General features: G+C 36.8%; 1 protein-coding gene across 1 annotated transcript; it reads left to right on the top strand.

Annotated features, from left to right (window-relative positions):
• Positions 1-1,764: 1,764 nt before the first annotated feature.
• On the top strand, positions 1,765-15,716 carry LOC109057535 (A disintegrin and metalloproteinase with thrombospondin motifs 15-like). Its single transcript, XM_042739328.1, has 8 exons — positions 1,765-3,014; positions 4,450-4,582; positions 5,375-5,542; positions 5,675-5,958; positions 11,226-11,403; positions 11,489-11,664; positions 12,043-12,218; positions 13,683-15,716. The coding sequence occupies exons 1-8, from the start codon at positions 2,070-2,072 to the stop codon at positions 14,452-14,454; spliced, it is 2,832 nt and encodes a 943-aa protein (XP_042595262.1). The 5' UTR covers positions 1,765-2,069; the 3' UTR covers positions 14,455-15,716.
• The last annotated feature ends 2,988 nt before the right edge of the window (positions 15,717-18,704 follow it).

Below are 18,704 nucleotides of genomic sequence, written 5' to 3'. Positions count from 1 at the left end.
AGATTATAGTAAACAATCTTTTCATGAGCATGTATGATTATGACAACTACTAATCTAAATGATGTGTATGGTTCACAACCAGTCTGTACTCTGTATGCCTATCGATTCAGAGTGAAAAGAAAAAAATGCACAAAAACAAGATCTCAGCTGGTTTATAGCACATAGTGAACTTCCATTCTCTATCACCCCAGAAGCAATGTTATACAGAATATGACATTTAGGTCAGGAATGATGGTCACAAATATAAAGAGAGGTCCTGATGTGCATTCTAAAAACAGCAAAACGATGGAGCTATTCCAATATCCAGACAGGCTAGTTCATAGTATCTCTATATCAGATGTGACTTGTTTCACTGTGGGCAAGGGCAAAGAAGCTGCAGTGTTCCCAGATGTGAATCATCTGGCAGTTCAGGCAACAATTCACAGTAGGTGTCATCATGGTCAGTCATCTACTGTTTGTGTTGCTTCCAGAGTTTTCAAGACCCTGTCATGACCACATGTGTGGAGCTCAGCTGATAAGAGGGGGTTGGGATAAATAGGAAGGACTTGCTATGCTATAGCATCCAGCAGTTCACAAACTTGCAGAGCCTAGTTTGCAAATAATGAAATCAATCAGTGTTGGACCTAATTTATATGGATTCTGGTAACAAAGCATCACTCAAGGGAATACATGATGGTTAAAAAAAGGTAAAGACTGTACATGCTCAGGTACACATTTTCAAATATCATATTTACATATCTCACTATTCAATAGGTTCCATTAGTTTGGAGGTGTATTGATGACATAAATTTTGATTTTTCTTACTGTCAAATGGCAATAAAAATAGATACAACTATTTATTAAAAAATGTAGGCTAATTTATTCAAACATTATTTACCAATGCAATATTTTATCTGTTAAGATGTATGTAAAGATGGTTTGCTCATAGTTTTAAATGTTTAGTGCAAATTCCCTCTTTGTTTTTTATTTATTTATTTTATATGTATTTTTTTATTTTTTTATAATCTCTGTATGATGTTTGTGAATATTTTGAAGTGGTGACTCTTAAAGGAATTGTTCACCTTTGGGGTGTTTTTTTTTTTTTTTTTTTTTTTTTAATGGGGTCATTGGGGACCAGCAAATAATTGCTGGTCCCTATTGACCCCACTGAAAAAAAAAGACAAGTCAGTGGGGTCCAACTGAAGGTGAACTATCCCTTTAAGTGATGCATGGCTTTAGGGATCAATACTTTTGAAAGTTCAAAATGTCTACTTTTTCAGTTTTTTTCTTGGTTATGTGAATGTTAAAGACAATCTTAATTTGAACTTTCCATTTTATTATTTTGCTAACATTATGGGAATGTTTAAAATATTCTCTTAACAATCTTAGGCAAAAATCCAACTAAAATGTTGCAGAAAATTTTATAGGCTTACTAACATTTTGAGAATGTTATGAAAGATCAGATAACTTTGAATGAACATTCTATTGTCTCATGATCTACAATCAAAATTATTAGGATTATGTGTTTTGATGCTTTTACCTCATCTCATTAACAACAGGCAAAACTGTTTTAAACTGATACTGATTGTATTAAACAAACATGAATTTAGTTTTATAGAACATTTAAAGGAATTTTTATTTTATTATATTTTGTAAAAAAAAAGAAAAATATTTCATTATTATTATTATTATTATTATTATTATTATTATTAATAAGACCGTTTATCCAGTTTGTTCCACAGTTATTCCACAACCTCTACAAATGACAAGCCTTAGTATGGAGTGGGAGGTAACATCTGAAGCGCGACTGGCTTGATGCTCATATTTAGAGAGCCAGAAGTGTCTGCAGTGTTCAACATGAACCATGAGCTCTCATCTGAACTTCCCCAAAAACTCTTATTACAATCTGCAATGTTTACATATGACGCAAAAGAATAAAAAAGAGAGCGCTGGTTTCACAGAGAGAAACACCAGGGCGATGGATGGGGACTGTAGCAAAGCTTAATTCTCATGACGGATGTACAGAACCGTGATCAACAGCATCACGGTGTGAGTTAAACACTCTGAAGGATATCTAATCACCGCCAACGATGTCGGTTTTTCCCGAAGTTTTGTTTTGTCTCTTGCACGTGCTGTTTTTAACGAAAATATACCTCTGTATGGAAACTGATTTTTGTGAACCTGTTCGACTTGACCGTGAAAAGTTCCCAAGGCACGACAAACTGAACAAAGAACTTGTTGTTTACAGAATAAACGCTTTTAATCAGGAATTGCATCTTAATCTTTTGCCTGACTCCAGTTTTCTGGCTCCTGATGGCACATTTCAGTATGAAACAACATCTTCAAGTGCTTTTTTAGGAGGTGATTTGAGAAGATGCTTTTACTCCGGTGATATTAATGCAGACAGGAATTCATATGCAGCTCTCAGTCTCTGTGGAGGTGTCCGAGGAGCGTTTTCTTACAACGGGATGGAGTACCTCATAGAGCGCAGGTCGACCAACACAGCACCCGGGCTGATCTCAGATTATGCTGAAAAAACGCACATCATCCGCAGGAGAAGACATCTTCACGCACCGAACTCAACATCTATGTGCGGAGTTACATCCCGTTTAAATCAGGGCGTTGTGGAGTCGTTGCAAAAGTATAAACATGTTAAGGGACACACGAGGAACTTAACAGACACTTTGTTGAAAAGCATGAGCAGATCGAAAAGATTCGCCTCTATACCGAGGTACGTAGAGGTCCTGGTTGCTGCTGATGAGTCCATGGCAAAATTCCACGGCGACGACCTGAAGCATTACCTTTTGACTCTCATGTCTGTTACTGCAAAGCTGTACAAACACCCCAGTATCTTGAACGCCATCAGTATAGTGGTTGTAAAACTTATGGTGATTAATGAGGCAGAAAAAGGACCCAAAGTATCCAGTAACGCGGCACTAACGCTGCGCAATTTCTGCACCTGGCAGAAGAAGCTGAACAAGATCAACGACAAACAGCCAGAGTACTGGGATACTGCTATTTTGTTTACAAAGCAGGTAAGAAATGATGTTCTCATATTGGCCAATGACTGTTCTTGTCTGAAAATAGGTTATTTAAAACACCCATAGAATTGAATTTCAATTCAATACATACGATTAACTTTTTTTTTCTTCTTTTTTTCCTGTAGGAATTGTATTAATGTTTTCATTTTGTGGGGGTTAAGGTAAAAATGTATGGTGCTGTGGTTGTAGATTTTAATAAAATAAGTAAATAAATAAATGAAACGAGATTTTTAAATCAAAAAAAATATTTTATATATATATATTTTTAATAGTCTGGTAAATTAAAGTCTGTGTGGTGTAACCAGCAAACCGTTTTGTTGTCATGTCATAAAACAACAGACCCCAGACCCTCATGACTGTGGCAAAAAAATAATAAAATAATAATAATAATAATAATACATAATTTACATACCACCTTTGAAAAATGTTTTATTTTGAAATTTGAGAATTTTGAAGTATTTCTTTGTTTGCACCACTTGACATTTGTCATTTAGGTAATTTATAATTTATAAGATTTCTCCTTTTAATCATCTCTGACATCACATCTTTCAGCGGTTTTGCCACAATTGAAACTCTTTCTATACTAACATGACATGCCATCTGGATAGAACGTAGTAAAACATTTCAGGAAATAAGTCAAGTATAGGGAGTGCCCCTACAAGAAAATGTAATTCTCTACCATTTGACTCCAATATAAACTTAAAAGCACCATTACATCACCAGAAAGCTGAAAGCACACGTCATGTGTGTAATACTGACTCAAGCAGAGAAGTGATTCAAGTCAGCTGTCATTACACTGTTAACTATTATGCCAAGGTACCTGCACTGCACCTGCTATTTCAGCCAAATTAACTTGTGCCTTTTTATTACAGCAATCCACACTTCTATTTTGCTGCTTGGTATGTAAAAAATTTAACTGATAACTTCTGTAACTTCTCATAGCCATCAACTGCCCCACTCTTCATATCTGACAGCATGAGAAAGTTGGAACATTCATGTCATGATTATATTGGAATGTATTCAGCCTTCCCAAATGTTCTCCCTGAAGTCTCCAGGTGGCTGCACTATGATGTTCTCACATGGTTCCATCTGTCCTCTTGACAATATCGTAACCAGAGCTGTTTACAGCCATTCTTGGCCACCCTCGCTGCTCCACACAGCCCTGTGCTTCTCATTATGTCAATACACAAAAATAAATAATAATAATAAAAATATTTTGATCTGACAAATATGTTCACAGACATACACTCTAGATCATACCTAATCACTGGGGAAAGCTCAATGAGGAAGCATGGATTATGGAGATGAATTAAACGATTACTTCTGTAACCCTGGCTATCATATTCATACTGCTCCTGAAACACTTGATGCTTGTTATGTCACATTGTGTTTCATCACTGATTTCACACTATAATCATTCTCTTCACAGGACCTGTGTGGGGCCACCACGTGTGACACGCTGGGTATGGCTGATGTAGGCACCATGTGTGATCCTAAGAGGAGCTGCTCAGTGATTGAAGATGATGGTCTCCCCTCAGCCTTCACCACCGCACATGAACTAGGTGAGAGCTTTGTTCGGCTTCAGAGGCAGTCTTTTGTGAGCAAAACAGGTGAACTGAAGGTTCTTGTCTGCGTTCTCTTCCCAGCATTCACTCTGAGACTCTGTCTGTGGTGTAATTAAGTCGAATCCTTTAGGGTGATGGGATTTTGATGAGGCTTCTCACTTCTGAAATTCTATCTTGGATTCCTTGATCTTTGAACATGAATATTGTGCCAGCTGTTTCAAGAAAAAAGTCCTGTCACGCTGTATTATGAAATTAGAAGAACAATGACAACTGCATTCAAGAGTTTTCCACATCTCTTGATCCCTGTGAAAACAAAGGTTTAATAAAAGACAGATGGGAAAACATTAGCAGATGCTAAAAGAACCAAATTCACTGGTGCATCAGTGCCATCCTTTTATGGTGTGTACAGACCTATGAAAGTCTTTGTACATGTTTGAATTGGTTAGCCATCGTACACCTTGCAAACAGACAGACAGACAGACAGACAGACAGACAGACAGACAGACAGACAGACAGACAGATAGACAGACAGACAGACAGACAGACAGATAGATAGATAGATAGATAGATAGATAGATAGACAGACAGATAGATAGATAGATAGATAGATAGATAGATAGATAGATAGATAGATAGATAGATAGATAGATTGACTGATTGATTAAATTTAAAAGATACTCCTATCAATGGACTTGAACTCTTAACTATAACAATAATAAATTTCCATTTTCTGCTATGAAAATAAAAACAGACTGACATTGCTTGACTATTTCTTTGGCTCTTGTCCAGGGCATGTGTTCAGTATGCCACATGACAATGTGAAGGCTTGTGAGGAGGTATTTGGAAAGCTCAAGGACAACCATATGATGTCTCCCACTCTGATCCAGATTGACCACAACACTCCCTGGTCTGTCTGCAGCGCTGCCATCATCACAGACTTTCTGGATGCTGGCCACGGTTAGTTCGACTGCTCTGCTGCAATCAACTCTGACGTGTGTGGCTCAGCAATGTCGAACAAATACAATGCTCAGCTACACAAATCATCAATACTAAATGTATAATTTGCATTAAGTACCTTTTCTTCTCCAGGTGACTGTCTGCTGGATCAGCCCCAAAAGCTGCTGGCTCTTCCAGATGACCCTCCAGGTGTAAGCTACTCGCTCAGCCGTCAGTGTGAACTGGCCTTCGGCTCAGGATCCAAGCCCTGTCCGTACATGCAGGCCTGCTCTAAACTGTGGTGCACGGGGAAAGCTAAAGGACAGCTGGTGTGTCAGACTCGCCACTTTCCCTGGGCTGATGGTACGGCCTGTGGCAGCAACAAGCTGTGCTATCGGGGGATCTGTACTGATAAGCAAAATACCACCAAAAACAAGGTGAGTGATGTGCTAACTACAGTATATCTGACTTTAGACAATTGCGCTTGTATCATTTTACTTGACACACGTGAATCATTTCTGGATTTTAAAATGTACACATTTGTTCCAAAATCAAGGTGTTTTTGAACAGTCTTTTTTGGTCACCAAGGCTGCATTTATTTAATCAAAAATACAGTAAAAACAGTAATAATGTGAAATATGATAATGGTTTTCTTTTTTAATATATTTTAAAATGTAATTTATTCCTATATGGAAAAGATTAGGGACAAAAATAAAAAATAAAACAATCTCGAGATTGAAGTCATAATGTTCATTGTCAGCATTTTATTTGGTATTTTTTCTATTTTCTAGTTTTTTTATCGAAACACAACAACATTTTTCTCATAATTTAATGAGTTTATTCTCAACATTTTATTTCACCTTTTTTTCCTAGGAATTTAACAAGTTTTTTCTCTAAACATGACTTCATTCTCAAAATCAAGAACTTTATTCTTGAAATTTAATGAGTTTATTCTCAACATTTTATTTCACCTTTTTTTCCTAGGAATTTAACAAGTTTTTTTCTCTAAACATGACTTCATTCTCAAAATTGAATGAGTTTATTCACAACATTCTATTTCAACATTTTTCTCGAAATTTAACAAGTTTTATCTCGTATTACAATGACTTTAATCTCAAGATTGTTTTATTTTTTATTATTGCTTGGCCCTAATCCTCTACCATATTCCTGAATTTTCAACGTCATTACCCCAGTCCTCAGTTTCACATGATCTTTCATAAATCATTCTAATATGCTGATTTGCTCAAGAAACATATCACATTATCATCAATGTTGAAAACAGTGCTTTTTTTTTTTTTTTTTTTTTGTGGAAACCATGATCATTTTTTCCCTGAATCTTAGAGAATGTAGTGGAATCAGAATAGTAGAACTGTATTTTATAATATTATAAATATCTATATATAGAGAAAGAGAAAATATATATATTTTGTAATATTATATGCCTTCACTCTCACTTTAAATCAATTTGATCAATTGTCAAAACAAAACACAATTTACACTTTCACAAACAAAAAAAAAAAAAAAAAACCACCTCTATAAGATACTTTGGTTAAAATTTCTCAATGCTAGTGTAAAACAACACCCCTTTTACCCTGTCACAAACAGCTCTTTTCACAGCAAGCCATTTCAGTGCATTTTCCTTTAAATGCTAATGAGCTCTGCTATCTCCCTCCATGGGGTCACGCGCAGTTCTCTGAGAGACTGTTAACTTCTGCAACTGTAAGCCACATCCATCGTGAAACTTGCTAACTAGCACATTATAAGGAAAGGTGATTTGCAAAATTAATAAAAAAACACTTATGCTCAATTCTTCTGGAGGTGAAGCTGAATCACGAATGTTCGCATGAACATAGACGCATTTAGGCAGATCGGGGTATGCATTCCCTTTAAAAACAAACATACTCCACTGCGTCTTCAGTGGCTCAGATGTCAGGAGTAAATGACGACTTCTATGTTTATTAATACATCCAACAACAAAACACCTCAGTCACTTAGGAGACATTCTTGTCTACAACCGCTCCGGCGGTCCGTAGTGGCGGACTGATGACAGCTCACTCAGGGCGGGTCTAAGGTAAGATGGCCATGTCAGCAATCAACAATCGTGGGAGGGGCCTCACACAGCCAAAAATCACACACCCAATATCCATAAAACAGCTTGATTTGAAAAGGGGGATATTATTTATCTGGATTTAAAAAAAAAAAAACACTGTGTGGATTTTTATCATTATAGGGTGGTTGTGTACACACAATTCAAAAACAAGTAAAAGTTTCTTTATAGTGGAAGAATTCAGAAAAAAATTGTCTCTTGCATCACTAGGGATAGTTCACCCAAAAATGAAAATTATGTCATTAATGACTCACCCTCATGTCGTTCCAAACCCGTAAGACCTCCGTTCATCTTCGGAACACAGTATAAGATATTTTAGATTTAGTCCGAGAGCTTTCTGTCCCTCCATTGAGAATGTATGTACGGTATACTGTCCACGTCCAGAAAGGTAATAAAAACATCTTCAAAGTAGTCCATGTTACATCAGAGGGTCCCTTAGAATTTATTGAAGCATCGAAAATACATTTTGGTCCAAAAATAACAAAAATTACGACTTTATTCAGCATTGACTTCTCTCCCGGGTCTGTTGTGAGCGCGTTCACAACACTGCAGTTTAGTGATATCCGGTTCACGAACGAATCACTCGATGTAACCGGATCTTCTTGAACCAGGTCACCAAATCTAACTGAATCGTTTGAAATGGTTCGTGTCAACAATAAGCATTAATCCACAAATGACTTAAGCTGTTAACTTTTTTAACATGGCTGACATTCCCTCTGAATTCAAATAAACCAATATCCCGGAGTAATTCATTTACTCAAACAGTACACTGACTGAACTGCTATGAACAGAGAACTGAAGATGAACACCGAGCCGAGCCAGATAACGAACGAAACATTGACTCGTTCTCGAGTCAAGAACCGTTTCTGTCTGACGCGTCCGGTTCGAGAACCGAGGAGCTGATGATACTGCGCATGCGTGATTCAGCGTGATTCAGACTGACACACACAGCGCGTCTGAACCGAACTGGTTCTTTTGGTGATTGATTCTGAACTGATTCTTAATGAAAATGTATTAAGCAGTATTTCAAAAGGCTTGAATCAAGGGCAATCATCGCCAATGAAGTCATTACGTTGAGCGCAAAAGAACTGGTGAACCGTTTTTCGGCAACCGGTTTATTAAATCAAACTGTCCGAAAGAACCGGTTCGCGGAAAAGAACAAAACTTCCTATCACTACCGGTGATCCGAAAACCGATGCAACCGGTTCTTGACTCGAGAACGAGTCAATGTTTCGTTCATTATCTGGCTCGGCTCAGTGTTCATCTTCGGTTCTCTCTTCACAGCAGTTCAGTCAGTGTACTGTTTGAGTAAATGAATTACTCCGGGATATTGGTTTATTTGAACTCAGAGGGAGTGTCCGACATGTTAAAAAAGTTAACAGCTTAAGTCATTTGTGGATTAATGCTTATTGTTGACGCGAACCGTTTCAAACGATTCAGTTCAATTTGGTGAACTGGTTCAAGAAGATCCGGTTATATCGAGTGATTCGTTCGCGAACCGGATGTGCTGTGAACGCGCTCACAACAGACCCGGGAGAGAAGCAATGCTGAATAAAGACGTAGTTTTTGATATTTTTGGACCAAAATGTATTTTCGATGCTTCAAAAAATTCTAACGGACCCTCTGATGTCACATGGACTACTTTGAAGATGTTTTTATTACCTTTCTGGACGTGGACATTATACCGTACATACATTCTCAATGGAGGGACAGAAAGCTCTCGGACTAAATCTAAAATATCTTATACTGTGAAAAACAAGTAAAAGTTTCTTTATAGTGGAAGAATTCAGAAAAAATTGAAAAATTCACCACTGCATAAATTTTTTACTGAAAAACAAGTAAAAGTTTCTTTATAGTGGAAGAATTCAGAAAAAAATTGTCTCTTGCATCACTGCTGAAACCCCCTTTTAGAACCTTTATTTTTAAAGGGTTTAGCCCAAAAAAAAAAATAAAACTATCCTTTACTCAACCCACCATCCATCCATACTAGATGTATATGACTGTCTTCTTTCAGACGAATCCAGTTGGAGTTATCTAAAAAATTGTCCTGGCTATTCCAAGCTCTGTCATTGCAGTCAGTGGGTGTTTCTGTTCAACAGTCCACAAGGCGTCAAATAAAGTGCTTATACATAATAAAACGTGCCTCATACTTCTCCAAGGTGTGAATAAAGGCCTCCTGTAGCAAATCCATGAATTTTCATAAGAAAAATATCTCTTTCAATCTCTTTCAAACACGGAAGCTGTTCTGGCAGATAGTATGACATAGTGGGCCATATCATACACCTGGCGCAATGCGACGCAAGGCGCAGCGCAAGTGTGTTTGATAGTTTCAGTCCGGCGCCGTTCGCATTTTCCCGTCCAGCGCCACGTTGTTCAATTAGCAAATGCATTTGCGCCCATTTGTGCGCCCATGGGCGTGCTGGTCTAAAAAAGAGGTGTGTTCAGGCACATTGCTGGCGCATTGCTATTTTAAGGAGCTGAAAATAGACTGCGCCATAGACCAACTCAAACCTGGTCTAAAGTCTGGCGCAATGTTTTTTCTTTGTTATTTAAAGAGCGTGTTAGTATAGGTGGGTCTACAACGCGCGTACACGCTGCTTATTAAACAAAGGGATGCACAGCAGCACACAAACATGCCAAATATTAAAAATGAAAGGATTGCAATGCATAAGAATTTTTTGTAGGCTATTAAATATAAAAATGCCTACATGTCATAACGGATAGTCATCGCATGTTTCAGAATTAAGTTATCTATTTGCTTGCACACGAGCAGCTCCGTTTCATCTCGGAGACGTGTTCCGTCTTTCCGCTTGCCAAATTCCGCCATGTAAATAGCAAATCCATCATGGCACGAGCACAACTGGCTCTTAAAGAGAATGGAAGATTTTACGCCCAAAAAACACCCATTACTCATTAAGAGAATAGGGACAACCCGTTTAGACCATGCGCCTGGGTGCTCCAAACATTTTTCCGTCATTAAAATAGCAAAAGTGGATTTGGGCACGCCCTGAGCACCTGCGCCGTGCGCTTTACACTTCGCGTTTAGATCATTAAAATACGGCCCAGTATGTCAGCGTTGCGTGATTAGTGACGAACGCGGAGAGAGAACAAAACAAAATGGCAGTCACGAATTAGAAGTGCAAACCATGGATTTGTACAGAAAAGGTACAAAGGTACATGCGAGGCACGTTTTATTATGGATGCGGGCACTTTATTTGACGACTTGTGGACATTTGAACAGAAACACCCACTGACTGCAATGATAGAGTTTGGAGTAGCCAGGACCATTTTTTATATAACTCTGATATGATTTGTTTGAAAGAAGAAAGTCATATACACCTAGGATGCCGCGAGGTTAAGTAAAACACATGCTAATTTTCATTTTTGGGTGAACTAACCCTTTAAAAGTGTAAAAAAGAAGTCAGTTTATTTATTTACTTGTTTTATTTTATTTATTTATTTTTTTTGGCATATAATGCTCATGATATTATATTTCTGCTGCCAATGAACATTTAAATGCTAGTCATTTTGAAGATGTTTGCCAGTCTTCTCAGCAGGGATGTAATTGTTTCTGAGCCATGTTGACACTTTCCACAGTTAGATGGCCATTGGGGTCGGTGGGGTCCGTACGGTCTGTGTTCCCGTACTTGTGGGGGAGGGGTGCAGCTTGCCAAAAGGGACTGTAACAATCCCGTCCCTGAAAACGGGGGCAAGTACTGCCAGGGACTGAGAGTGAAGTATCGCTCCTGCAACTTAGAGCCCTGCAAAGACTCAGGTAAAGAAAATATCTTTCAGTCTCATGTTCAACAACATGCAAAAGTCAATATTCATGTCAGACAATGACCTTTCATTTGTGACAGGAAAGAGCTTTCGAGAAGAGCAGTGCGAGGCGTTCAATGGCATCAGTCTGAACACTAACAGACTGAGCCCATCTGTGGTCTGGGTCCCAAAATACTCTGGAGTCTCTGTTAAGGACAGATGCAAGCTCATCTGCCGAGCCAACGGCACCGGATACTTTTATGTCCTTGCGCAAAAGGTAAATAAATTAAAATACATGCTTAAATACTGCAAAATTGTTTGACGTTCATGGTTCATGAGCAGAAGTGCAGTTCTTATCTCATGGAAAGAATAACATCCACTTTTCAAAGTGAACAAGATACTTTTAAAAAGTAATGGTGAAAGCTTATCTCTCAGATATGGCTTTAAGTTTGTTGTTGTACAATGAATAAAAAGAGTTTGATGAAACTTGGACAAGGAGAGTTAGAAATGTTTGTGCAGATCAATTGGTAGTGTATGGCACTAGCAAAACCAAGGTCATAGGTTTTACTGGTTTTTACTTAATTAAATTAAGTATTAAATCGTAATTAAAAAGAGGCTGATGGCATAGTGAATGTGAATGTAATCTGTGTGACAGGTGGTGGATGGGACACTTTGTTCTCCTGATACCTCAGCGGTCTGTGTTCAGGGGAAGTGCATTAAGGCTGGCTGCGATGGTAAACTGAGCTCCAACTTGAAGTTTGATAAATGTGGTGTGTGTGGTGGAGACAGCCAAAACTGCAAGAAAGTCTCTGGAATGTTCACAAAACCCATGTAAGTGCTTTATCTCTGAGTCTATGGTTTTACAAGATCTGAAGGAATAGCGTCAGCTGCAGCAATGTCTTCAGGGTTGTTTGCCATTCAGAAGTAAACTGCAAATGCTTTTAAATTCCACTTCTGTTTCTGATTTTTATTCGAATTTGAATTGAATTTGAGTTGGTGTTAATGTGATTTAAGGGTGCGTTCACACTTGTCATGTTTAGTTCGATCAAAACAAATTATTGTGTGATTTATCTGTTAGTACGGTTCATTTGAGTAAGTGTAAAGGCTGCCATCCAATCTCTGGTGCATACTAAACAAGTGGACTGAGACCGCTAAAAAGATGGATCTTGGTCCGCTTCCAAATGAACTATGGTGCAAATACTTCTAAATAAAATAAACACAGGATGTACTGACAATATGCGATGCATTGCGACATGATTTGATGGCACAGAACGAATGGTGTATCCAAAACAAAATGAGCAAAGGGCTACATGGAGTAACAAGGAGGTAAAGTGCCTTTTATGAGCTCTTTGTGAGTTCACAGTAGGTAAAAATAAAATCATATGTACACACAATGAGCGTACTTAGTTCAGCAGACGGCATTAGGTGTGTTCGACTTAAAGCGGCGCTGAGCAGACTGATCAGTTAATGGGTATAAAATGGGTATGAACTTTGACGTCATACGCAATTGGTCTGTGCAGTGCCACTTTAAATCAAACACACCTATTGTTTGGGATGTTCGGTAAGTGCCGTCACAAAATATACGTCATTCAACCTGACCAATCAAGTTGTGACTATGCCTTCAGGTTCCATATCTTTAAGGTCGCTGTCAAAAATGCCAGTGTGAAAGCTAAGCAGAACAGGACCAAATGAACCAAGAGAACCAAACTACAAGTGTGAACGCACCCTGTAATTGCGATTCAAATTTAAGGAAGCAAAATTAAAATAAGTAAGAGTTTTAATTTTAAGGTTACGTGTCACATGTATGTACAGTTCTATAGTAATTACAGTAATTTATGCATAATTACAAGTAACTAACACTAAACCAAACCCTAACACTAAAGTACATGTAGTTAATGAATATTACTCACCACTTATTTGTGTAATTACACTGTAATGACATCACCTTAAACTAAAATAAAATAACCTTAACAAGAACTGAAATTCAAAGAAGCTCATACAACTGCTACAAGTGTAATTAACTAAAGCAGAAAAATAAATTAATCAAAAAAGAAAAATTCTTTAATAATGTATTTTATTTTGATAATTTAAAAATACAATCAATTTTGAAATAGCACTTCATTTGCCATCATGCTAATGGTTTTTTTTAAATTCCACTTTATTCATTCCAGTTCAACTTCTAACAGAAATTCCTGAGTGGTGTCCCTAATTCAATTCAAATTCCAAATCATGAATCCAAAAGAAGGCAAATCTTTAATTCTGAATATTGTCCAACTCTGTGATCTTATTTTTCAGGAATGGATATAACTTTGTGGTGACTCTACCGGTCGGAGCTGCAAACTTGGACATAAGGCAGCGCGGTTACCGCGGTTTGGTTAACGATGACAACTATTTAGCAGTAAAGAACATCCACGGCAAATATCTCCTGAACGGAAACTTTGTGGTTTCAGCAGTAGAAAAAGACATTATCGTAAAGGGAAGTCTGCTGCGCTACAGCGGAACGGGCACATCGGTGGAGACGCTACAGGCCTCCAGACCTCTCAAAGAGTCTCTCACGGTGGAACTGTTGTCGGTGGGTAAAATGACACCTCCTCGAGTGCGCTACTCCTACTACCTGAATGTGGGATATAGAGAGGGCAAGGTCCTAAAGAAGGAGGAGAGGAACCCTATGCAGAACAGTGTGCTGGAGGACAGCAATAAAGTGGAGCTGAAGAAGCCGGCCTATCAGATGCCGTCTTATAAGTGGGTGGCGGCGGATTGGAATAAGTGCTCGGTTACCTGTGGGAACGGGGTTCAAAGTAGACTGATACAGTGTTTGGATTCAGATGGGGAAACAGCTACACAATGTGACGGCACACAAAAGCCCAATGCCATAAGGGTGTGTGGTGACCCTTGCCCAACTTGGAGCATTGGCGAATGGTCCTCATGCTCTAAAACCTGTGGGAAAGGTTATAAGAGACGCCCACTGCGATGCATCTCTCAAACTGGGCTGCATTTACCAAGAGACCACTGCTCAAGCAAAAGAAAGCCACAGGAACTGGACTTTTGCGTTGTTCGGCCCTGCTAGTGAACGATTCTGTGTGTTCTGGGACCCATTTTAATGGAGCCAAAGTTATCATTTTATGTGTGCATCCTGTGTTGCCTCATTTGTAATGAGAATATTCTCACAAAGGATGTCTTTTACCATTGCAGTGTTACATGTTAAGGTACAGCTATCGCCTACCTCGAAAAGTACAGGGTGTTTTAAAGCAACCAAATTACACAGACCATGTAAATCTGTAAAATGTTATGCTTTGGCTTTAAAACTTTCGCAAAAGCATACTTTTACAGTATCTCCTCTACATATGGTTGTAGATAAAGTGAGAATATCAGACAGTGTTTGAATTTGTATGCAGACTTTAAATACATGTGATTAATTTGATCTAAATGTGAAGCATGTTGTATGCAAAAATAGGGTGACTTGGTCCATGCACTATTGATGATTTGTATTCGTACAGTATATTAGATAGTCAGTAGATTAAAACATTCCTAATCATTAAAGGTTCAACAAGCAGAATTTAGGAGTTACATATAAGTTTAGAGAAGACAAAACAATGATGCCAGAAGTAGGCTTTTAGTTTGGGTTTAGTGAAAGTAATCAGTAATTTACCCTCTCATTTTGGGCAGATTGTGAACACATATTTACATTTATAAAATAATGTTTATGTTTAATATAATGGTACTGTACGCTAAGTGATAAAATAGTTACTATAGATACTATAAATAAATCAGTTAATATACTTTATGGCACAAAACTTCATCAATTCAGTTATCTATATAAGTATACCAGTTAGAAAGTCTTTGTTTATCTGGATTTATTTATTTATTTTATTTTATTTTTTGTAAAACCAATCTCTGCTAAAAGACACTGATGTTGATACAGCCAAATTTTGTGCAAAAGCAACTTCTTATAAAATATGATTTCAATATCAAAAATCTCCACAGTATACAGAGGAAAAAATAAGAAATATTAAACTCATGCAGCTGCTACGGCCACTATGATTTTAGCTGTAAAGTCACCATGTTTCTTAAATGAAAATCAACAGTTTGTTTAATTGTAAGTGTATTAGATGTATTCTCTGCTGGATCTATGAAGATACATTGTAACTTGTGTAAACCAAACTGTGTTGTTGAGAGCATCTCATTCATTCCCAAGGTGCTTCCTTGTATCATTATGTTTTCTCATCTTTTGATGTTCATACAGCAAAAGGCACTTACGTTTTTCTGTTGGAATCCATTGTATACTATGTATACATCCATCAACTGTTCAAAAATAAATACAGATATGACATGAACTGCTCTGAGGGATCTCCTCACAATGTGTATGAATCATGTATATGTTAATGATAAGCTTTCAACTGTGCTGAAAAGTCATTTGGTCACGGCAGCTAATCTCCTCACTAAAGGCCGGATGAAGTGTCAAGGACAATCCCAAAGCGTTCAGTGACACTGGAATTCTGCTGATGCAACTGTTCAGCCTTTCGCAGGAAAAAACCTGACAGTCTCAGGCCTGATAATCCTCTCCAATTGTGTGACGGAGCTCAACCATCTCCAATGTTTCACATGTCCGGCCGAGCCACAGGTTATAGCCTATACCAGTACAAACTTTGGTATAATGCATTTTTTGAAGCAAGACTAAAGAAAGAAAAAAAAAAAAAAAAAAAAATATATATATATATATATATATATATATATATATATATATATATATATATATATATATATATATATAAATTAATATTTGAAAAAGTGCAGTGCATAGAATGGGCAGTTTTTCAGGTGTAACCTAAATGTGTAAACCATAGCTGCATTCATAAACAGTCACATTAAATGGGACTATTTCTCTTTGCCAGCCCTGCACATACCCTGTCAATTAAAACCATTGGTGGTCAGCTGTTTCCAACTCAAATATTTCCAACTCAGTGATTTTCAAAACAAATGAAATTCCCCCCTGCTAGGATTATAACATTAGACGCAGCAAGCACTGACTTGGCATAGAAATCGCAGTATTGAAAAATCAAAAGCACTACCTTCTCCAGCCAAGGTTAAATGAAATCATATACTTCTATATATATTTAATAACGAAATAATATGCTATATAATATCATTTAAATACTGTACATATCAATGTTATTTTAGTTTCACTGAGATATTTGTTTTATTTCATTTTACTTTACATACCAAAGATGTTTTTATGGTTTTGGTTTTATTAATTATAATAACCATGACATAATTTATATATATATATATATATATATATATATATATATATATATATATAATATATATATATATATATATATATATATATATATATATTAAAAAACTAAATACACATACTATACTAAAATAATATTCTTCACACTGTATTTTGCATACATATAATTTACATTACAAATTAAAATATAATGTTCTAATTTATATTATAAAAAAATACACATACAATTACACACACATACAATGAAATAATTTTCTTTACATTATACTTTAAATTCTGTATATATCATTGACATTATAATAAAAAAAAGAATTAATACAACAACTAAAGGCACACTTAGTTAAGCCAAAAAAATTTTTTTAAATTTTTTTTAACAGTAATTATTTCAGCATCAATTATTCTGTAAATAATAAGAATATGGCATCATTAGTGCAAAGTGAATTTCCACTGACGACAAAAGCATTTTCACAACTGAAGATATTGGATTCAAGGGAGCAAATGGGTTTCCATGTGGTCACATGAAGTACTAATAAATATTATTCTTACATCACGATGCAGACACACACACACACACAGCTGCAATAAAAAGAGTCTTTGGCTATGAAATGAACAGCTTTGCATTTCAGGTCTCACGTATTTGAGGATTACGCTCAACACCTACAGAGAAAAAAATATATAGTTTTTCTGCAGTACACAGAGTTCTTTTAAAAAGCATGCATGATGACAGCTTTAACGCATTTGTTTAGTACTTAACTAATCCAGAAAACTCCTCATGCATTTATTTATAGCTTGATTAATCTGGAAAACATTAATGCGCTGAATTAAACTTCAAGAGGTTCATCTTTGTTTGACTGAGTTCCAATAAAAATGGTCACTCTCCTATCTAAACACCGCACACAGTTTGTCCATCTCCATAACATTAAAACTCTCAGCTGCTTTGGATCTATTGTTCCACAGGATTGACCTCGCCTGCTCTCGGACCTTGAGAACACCCATGAAAATCTATATGATCTGCGTTTCTGAAGTTAATGCTTGCTGAAGCTTGGACATGTTTTAAAATCAAAGACAGTACCCTGTGGCACATAAATGAAAGAATAAAAAATGTGTTTTTGTCAAACTAGTCAAACACAGAGTCTCTGTTTTGCATTCAGTCTCATAAATCCTTGAATTAAAAATTTATTTGTGATATTAAAATGAACTCCCTACGTCTACGTTCACACATTTGGTGAATGTTAGCAGATGACACAACCTCATTGTAAGCTTTTAACCTATTGTTACCCATTATGTCTTTGTTCGGACCACCATAAAAATCAAAAGCCAAGTGTGAAGACGGCCAGCAATAGTTAAGCAGGAGGAAAAAAACTCTGTGAATCAAGAGGCCACGTTTCTTTCTTTGGCTTCTCTTGCCTGTTTCAGAGAGCTGTTTTAAATCCACGTCATTGGAGACACTGCTTTTACAAGGTCATTTGAGAGTTCAAGCTTAGAAAAGGAACAGGACCTTCTGTTGCGGAGGTCTTGCATAATGAGCTGCTGGATTGTAAAAAATCGCAAAGAAATCTCCACAACATCAAACCAAACGTTTAAAATGATCCAAAGAACAAATGCTAATTCTAGAAATCACATGAAGCTCCCAATGAGGCCACTGATGCCTGAGGGAAGGCCAAAAAAAAATCTAATTTATTTGAAGACTATTTTTATTTCTTGTAAATGATTCATTTTAAATATGTAAATTCATGTATGTACATATATGTAAAATTCATAGATTTAAACAATATACATATATGGCTGAAACTTGAAGCTTGTTTCCACCAAGGGATCATTTCTACATTTTATCTCACAATTTAGACTTTTTTCTCTCGCATTTCTGAGTTTATGTCCCACAGTTCACAACTGTGAGAAGTGAGGGATATATATGCAGAATTGTAGAAAAAAACAACTTTAATCTCAGAATTGCAAGATATAAACACTATTTTTTGCTATTCTTATTTTAAAATCTCGCAATTCTGAATTGCTACAAACAAAACCTGGTTTGTTTAATATAAACTAATCGTGAGGGGGAA

Source organism: Cyprinus carpio, chromosome B15, assembly GCF_018340385.1.
Source record: "Cyprinus carpio isolate SPL01 chromosome B15, ASM1834038v1, whole genome shotgun sequence".
Taxonomy (NCBI): Eukaryota; Metazoa; Chordata; class Actinopteri; order Cypriniformes; family Cyprinidae; genus Cyprinus; species Cyprinus carpio.
The sequence above is the reverse complement of the archived record's forward strand: the minus strand, read 5'-3'. Positions and strand labels throughout refer to the sequence as shown.

Excerpts from the sequence above, each read along its gene's own strand:
- LOC109057535 (XM_042739328.1), top strand. The coding sequence starts at position 2,070 with ATGTCGGTTTTTCCCGAAGTTTTGTTTTGTCTCTTGCACGTGCTGTTT. Across the intron at positions 4,583-5,374 it reads CACCACCGCACATGAACTAG|GGCATGTGTTCAGTATGCCA; the intron begins GTGAGAGCTTTG and ends GCTCTTGTCCAG. Across the intron at positions 11,665-12,042 it reads TTTATGTCCTTGCGCAAAAG|GTGGTGGATGGGACACTTTG; the intron begins GTAAATAAATTA and ends TCTGTGTGACAG.